This window comes from Juglans microcarpa x Juglans regia, chromosome 5S (genome assembly GCF_004785595.1).
Source record: "Juglans microcarpa x Juglans regia isolate MS1-56 chromosome 5S, Jm3101_v1.0, whole genome shotgun sequence".
In the NCBI taxonomy this organism is placed as follows: Eukaryota; Viridiplantae; Streptophyta; class Magnoliopsida; order Fagales; family Juglandaceae; genus Juglans; species Juglans microcarpa x Juglans regia.
This window is the reverse complement of record NC_054603.1, coordinates 9,364,948-9,370,745: the sequence shown is the minus strand read 5'-3', so window position 1 is coordinate 9,370,745 and position 5,798 is coordinate 9,364,948. Positions and strand designations below refer to the sequence as shown.

Below are 5,798 nucleotides of genomic sequence, written 5' to 3'. Positions count from 1 at the left end.
CTATCGGACCTTCCCACTAACACTGAAAGGAGCGGCCCGAAGCTGATTTGGGGGTTGTCATCAGGAACAATAGGAAGCTTTGAGGAGCTTGCTCGTCTCTTTATGACACAATTTCTGGCCAGTCGTAAGAGGAGACGCCCTGCGGCCTACCTCCTGAAGGTTAAGCAGCAAGACGATGAGAATTTGAAGTCATACCTCTCGCGGTTCAATTAGGAACGCGTGACAATGGATGACCAAGACGAGAAGATCACGTTAGCTGCGCTCCTAGGGGGTATCTAGTTGTTGAATCCGTTCATGACCGAAATAGCACGGAAGACCCCCACCATGCTGAGAGAGTTCATGGATCGGGCAGATGAGTTCATTAATGCAGAAGACACTCTGGAGGCCCTGACGGCCCTTCAAAGGTTGAGCTAGAGCGGGCTGGCATAAAGGCATCAGGGCAACGTCCCAATCGTGATAACCGCGAAGGAGAGAGGCAGGGAGCGTCGGATGTGAAGAGGAAGAGAGAAGCACCAGCTCGGACCTAGGGAGCGAGTCACGCCCATGTGAACTTGGTAGTGGAAAGAAACCATCGCGTGGGTCCCAAAGGAGAATGCCCCCATGAGGTGGAGAGCCGCCCGTTTTGTGAGTATCACATGAACAACCGACACAGCACACACGACTGCTACGCCTTAAAGAAAATTAAGGAAGAAGAACAGAAGAACAGGGCGCTTCGGCAGGGGAATGAAACGGACCGATACGGAGATAGGCGTCCAAACTTCCGGCAGGGAGAAGTCCCGAGAAGACGGGAGGTCAGGGATGACAGGCAAAGGAGCCCCACCGTGGAGGATGGGCTGCTTAGAGAAATCAACACTATCATAGGAGGATATGCAGGAGGAGGAGCTACCTCGTCGGCCCGAAGGCACGTTACAAGGAAGTCTTCAATGCAGTAAAGGGTGTAAGCAGACTGCAACGGCGTACTGGAGGTGTTGCGATAACCTTCGACGAAAGAGATGCAAAAGGCATCCTCCACCCGCATGATGATGCTCTAGTGGTGATGATGCAGGTGGCAAACTTCCGGACTCAGAGAATCTTAATTGACAATGGCAGTTCGGCCGATATCCTGTTTCGGGATGCTTTTATCAAAATGAGCATCAATCCGGATCGGCTACGCCCGGCCCTAATGCCCCTCAAGGGTTTCACGGGAGACATCGTTGATCCAATAGGGGTCATTACTCTCTCGATCTCGGCAGGTAAGGTTGAGCACCGACTGTTTCGGAGTTGGAGGGCCCAACCTCCGACTCTGACTCCGACTCCGACTCCGAAAAGTGTAGAATCCGCTCCAACTCCGACTCCGAGTTGTCGGAGCGGAGTCGGATTTTTTGATTTTTTTTTTTTGTCTTTTTTTAACTTCATATTTGACCCACTTCTTTAAAAAAAAAAATTTTGTGGGCTTTCAAATTTCAATTTTGTCAACATTACAATCTAAACTAATTAAACTTTTGATTATAACAAAAAATACAACTAAATAAAACAAGTAACATACTAACATGCATTCAAAAAAAAAAAAAAGTCCTATTTTTACATGTACTCCTAAGTCTCCTATAATCCATATCCTGATATCCACATCCAACTAAATACTAATCACTACAATAAACATCCACAGACCACACCTACCATCCATCGTCCACATCTATTATAATAATATTTACTTACCACTACTACAATAACGTGCATTCAAAAATTAAAAAGAAAGTCATATTTTCACATGTACTCCCATCATCCATATCATGATATCCACATCAATGACATCATTCTAACAACAAAAAAATCCAAAATGTTCTAAGAGCCAACCAAAATAAATGTTCCCAACAACATTTAAATATTTAATTACAGACTTCCAAATGCACCAAAATAAAATAAATTACAAACTTCCAAATTACAATATTCTAAATGCCCAACAAATGAACCAAAATATATTAAATGACACAAAGTACAAACTTCCAAATGTTCCAACTTCCAATTTTCAAGTTGTGCCTAAAAAAAATGAAAATATTAGTAAGGAAAACAACCCAACTTTAAAATCATATGAAAAATAAATTTAAACAAACATAAAAAGCATTAATTCTACATTAAGATGTAACTCAAACCTCAAAGGCTCAATATGTCAAATTGTCAATCATCTTCACGAAGTAAGTTGGCCATACCAGTGATTAATTCTACATTAAGATATTAAAGTATAGGAGGTTAGTACCACAAAATGTCAAAATCAACATATATAACAACTTAAAAAAATCTCTAAATACATTACTTGAGTCTAACTTATAACTCTCCGCATCATCAATGGCATCCGTATAATTTTGACTCAAGCATATAGGAGTTTACTTCAACCAGTTTTGCGTGCACACAAGAGCTTCGACAGTTTTAGGAGCCAACGAACTCCTAAATGGATCTAGAAACACGGCCTCCTGTGCTAAATACTGACTCAGATGCAACTGTGGTGATCGGGATGGCCAAGATATCTCTTGCCATTAGAGCAAGAACCGGATATTTGCTTGAGTCAACTTTCCACCATACCAAAATTTCAAAATTCCCCGCAGGAACCTCAATATCCTCCAACAAATACCGCTCTAGTTCAGACTTACAATCCATCAAGGATGCTGATTTTCGATCTTTATGGAATCCCAACAAAAAGTCCATGGGATCATCATCATTACAGGTACTACTACTACTCCCCATTGATGCACTAGTCTCACCACTCCGACTCCGAGTTGACTTAGACCCAGTTACGCAGCCACCACAAAACCCTACATATTGTTCATACAAATATTCCATATCCCTCTTGAGGAGTACAACAAATTCCTCACCCCTCCTATCGCCCAATGTTTTGTTGAACCAATATGCTTGAGCAACCAATTTGTACTGTGGATCAAGAATGGCAGCAACAAACAACAATCAATTTATTTTTTCAAGATCACCCCAATATTTATTATACTTTGTCTTCATTCTCAAAGCCATTGAACTCAAGCGTCAATTACTATTGTTACAAAAAATATTCAAGTTTTTATGAATATTAATGAGCTCTTGGACATACAAATTTGATGTGACATATAGTATACCAGAAATACGCAGGGTGACATTATAAATACATGAAGAAACTTCAAAAAGTTTCTTATGGTCTCCCAATCATCAGCCCCAGGAGCTCCTAAACCCTTTTTCCCATGCCCATCCTCAGACAAATAAACTCGTGGGTAGGGATCCTCATCAAGCAAAAGTTGGAAGGCTTTTTGATACTTCTCAACCACGTCCAACATAAGAAAATTCGAGTTCCATCTAGTAGGCATGTCAAGACACAAGAAACTAGAACATGACACTTTTGACCTATCAACACAAGACTTGAAAGTGGCAAGTCTTTAGGGAGAAGACTTCACATACTTAATCAGATTTCTGACTCTTATGATCGAGTCATCAACATCTTTCAAACCTTCACTCACAACAAGGTTTAAGATGTGTGTCATACACCTCATGTGAATAAACTCATGAGCTGCAACACAATCCTCACTTCCTATTTCTCTTGTTCTGAACCAATCAATAGCAGAATCGTTAGAGGTAGCATTGTCCACCGTAGTTGTGAGGATTTTGTCAATGCCCTAATCAAGCATACACTCCTCCAACTCCCTCCCAATCGTTGCCCCCATGTGGTCGCTAATCCAAACAAATGAAATGATTCTCTTTTGCAACTTCTAATCACTATCAATAAAGTGAGCGGTCGCACACATGTAATTAATATTTTGGATAGAAGTCCAAGTGTCGGTGGTCAGACACACTCTTTGTTTGGTGGTCAAAAATATTTTCTTCAAACTATCATTCTCTTTCAAGAATAGTCTCATACAGTCACGCATTACAGTAAATCGAGAAGGAATTGGAAACCTAGGATCAAGGGATTTAGTGTATTCCCGAAACCCTTGGCCCTCAACAACCCTAAAGGGTAATTCATCCACTATCACCATCCTAGCAATGGCTACCTAGATTTTTTTCTCATTGTACTTGGTCATCCCTAAGCTCTTCTCCCCTTGGCCTTCAATTCTTGCTTCCGGGACCAAGAATGTTTGAGTCTTGTCCAACTTACTATTACGGTTTTTGAGACAAAGTTGGATGTGTGTTTTCATGGCCGAAGTACCTTGCCTTTTGGGATGGCATTTCTATTGCCTCCCACAATGGTTACAAGTAGCTATAGGCTCTTCGGGATCACAATCGGGCACTCTTGTGAAGTGGACCCATACCAAAAACCTATTCTTGGGAACTCTACTACCAGGTGGAGGGTGAGGGCTAAAACAGAAGGCACTGCCTACCGAAGATTCTATTGGTTCGGTAGACTCTTCAACTATGGGATAGGGAGCATCAATAGGCTGTTATGGGATGCCAGGAGAAGATGCAGCTGTGGATATAGGAGTGTTTGTGCCTTCTATATTCATGATTTAAGAACTGAAACACAACAAACAAACAAAATAGTATGGTTAAGAAAATTGTCAAATGAGCTTCAAAATCCATGCAACTTCCAGCTTGAAACGCCCAAATCTCATCTTCCAGGAATTTTATAATAAAATTTGATTGAGAGAGTAATCAAAACCCATATCATTTATATTCAATATATTCTAGTTATTATGCAGATTACGTACTGTGACAACAATCAACAAAAGGTTGACCCAATACTTTTAACACTCTGCCCGAACTGAATTGTTGCATATGGGGTCTATGCATCATCAACCATGGAGATGCAGTGCTTTATGATGACTTCCCACTAATAATAAACATCTCTTCCTAAAGTTTGCCTTCCCATTAGACACGATCAATTACATGTAAAATTATGGAGATCATTTTGTCATGTATTAAACTATATTAAACTATAATGCCTAATCTAGAAATAAACATAGAAAAAATCAACATTCCCAATCTCAAAGATTTGATTAAAGAACAGAGACATGGGTTTGGGTAACTTACCGACTTCGAATCTTCAATGGGCAGTGATTGATCTATGATCGAGGGACGGTGTTCCGTGTTTGCACAGCTGCAATACACCTCAAGAGGCCATCGATGGCGAAGACGGGTCACGGGACCTAGGGTTTCAAGGGAAACTTGAGAGAGGCTGCGCCGCGCGAGAGGACCTGCACTAGAGAGGGGTTGCGCGAGAGAGGGGCTGAGCGAGAGGAGTTGGGTGAGGGAGGGGCTGTGTGAGAGGAGCTGCGCGAGGGAGAGGCTGTGCGAGAGAGGGGTTGCACGAGTCGCGAGAGAGGGGTTGGGCCGTTGGCTACGAGAGGGAGGGGAGGGTTGCGGCGCTGCACGATAGAGGGGAGGGCTGGCTGCTGAGATTTTGAAGTGAAGAATGAAGATTGTCGATTGATGAAGATGAAATCATGAAAGGGGAGAACTCGGGAACCCTCAGCACCTAAACGATTAATGGGCAGTGATTGAAACGGCGCCGTATTGTATAGTAGTATACTAATTAATAATTTAATATGAATCTATTTTATATATATTATATATATATATGAAGAGTCATAAAAAAATATATGATATATATTATTATATATGAATATTAAAAAAAAGGCACTATATACGAAATATTAGTAATACACTAATATACTTGTTATATATATATATATATTAAATCTCTAATATCTTATACTTGATATATATATATATATAAATATTAGTAATACACTAATAGTATTAGTATATTAGTATTAGTATTAAGATTAGTTATACTAGTAGTGATATTAGTTATACTAATAGTTATATTAGTATTAGTTATTATTAAT

The 5,798-nt window shown here is 40.5% G+C and overlaps 1 protein-coding gene across 1 annotated transcript; it reads left to right on the top strand.

Annotated features, from left to right (window-relative positions):
- The first annotated feature begins 294 nt into the window (after positions 1–294).
- Positions 295–2,230, top strand: LOC121267075. Its single transcript, XM_041170952.1, has 3 exons — positions 295–404; positions 874–1,232; positions 2,223–2,230. The coding sequence occupies exons 1-3, from the start codon at positions 295–297 to the stop codon at positions 2,228–2,230; spliced, it is 477 nt and encodes a 158-aa protein (XP_041026886.1).
- Positions 2,231–5,798: the final 3,568 nt, after the last annotated feature.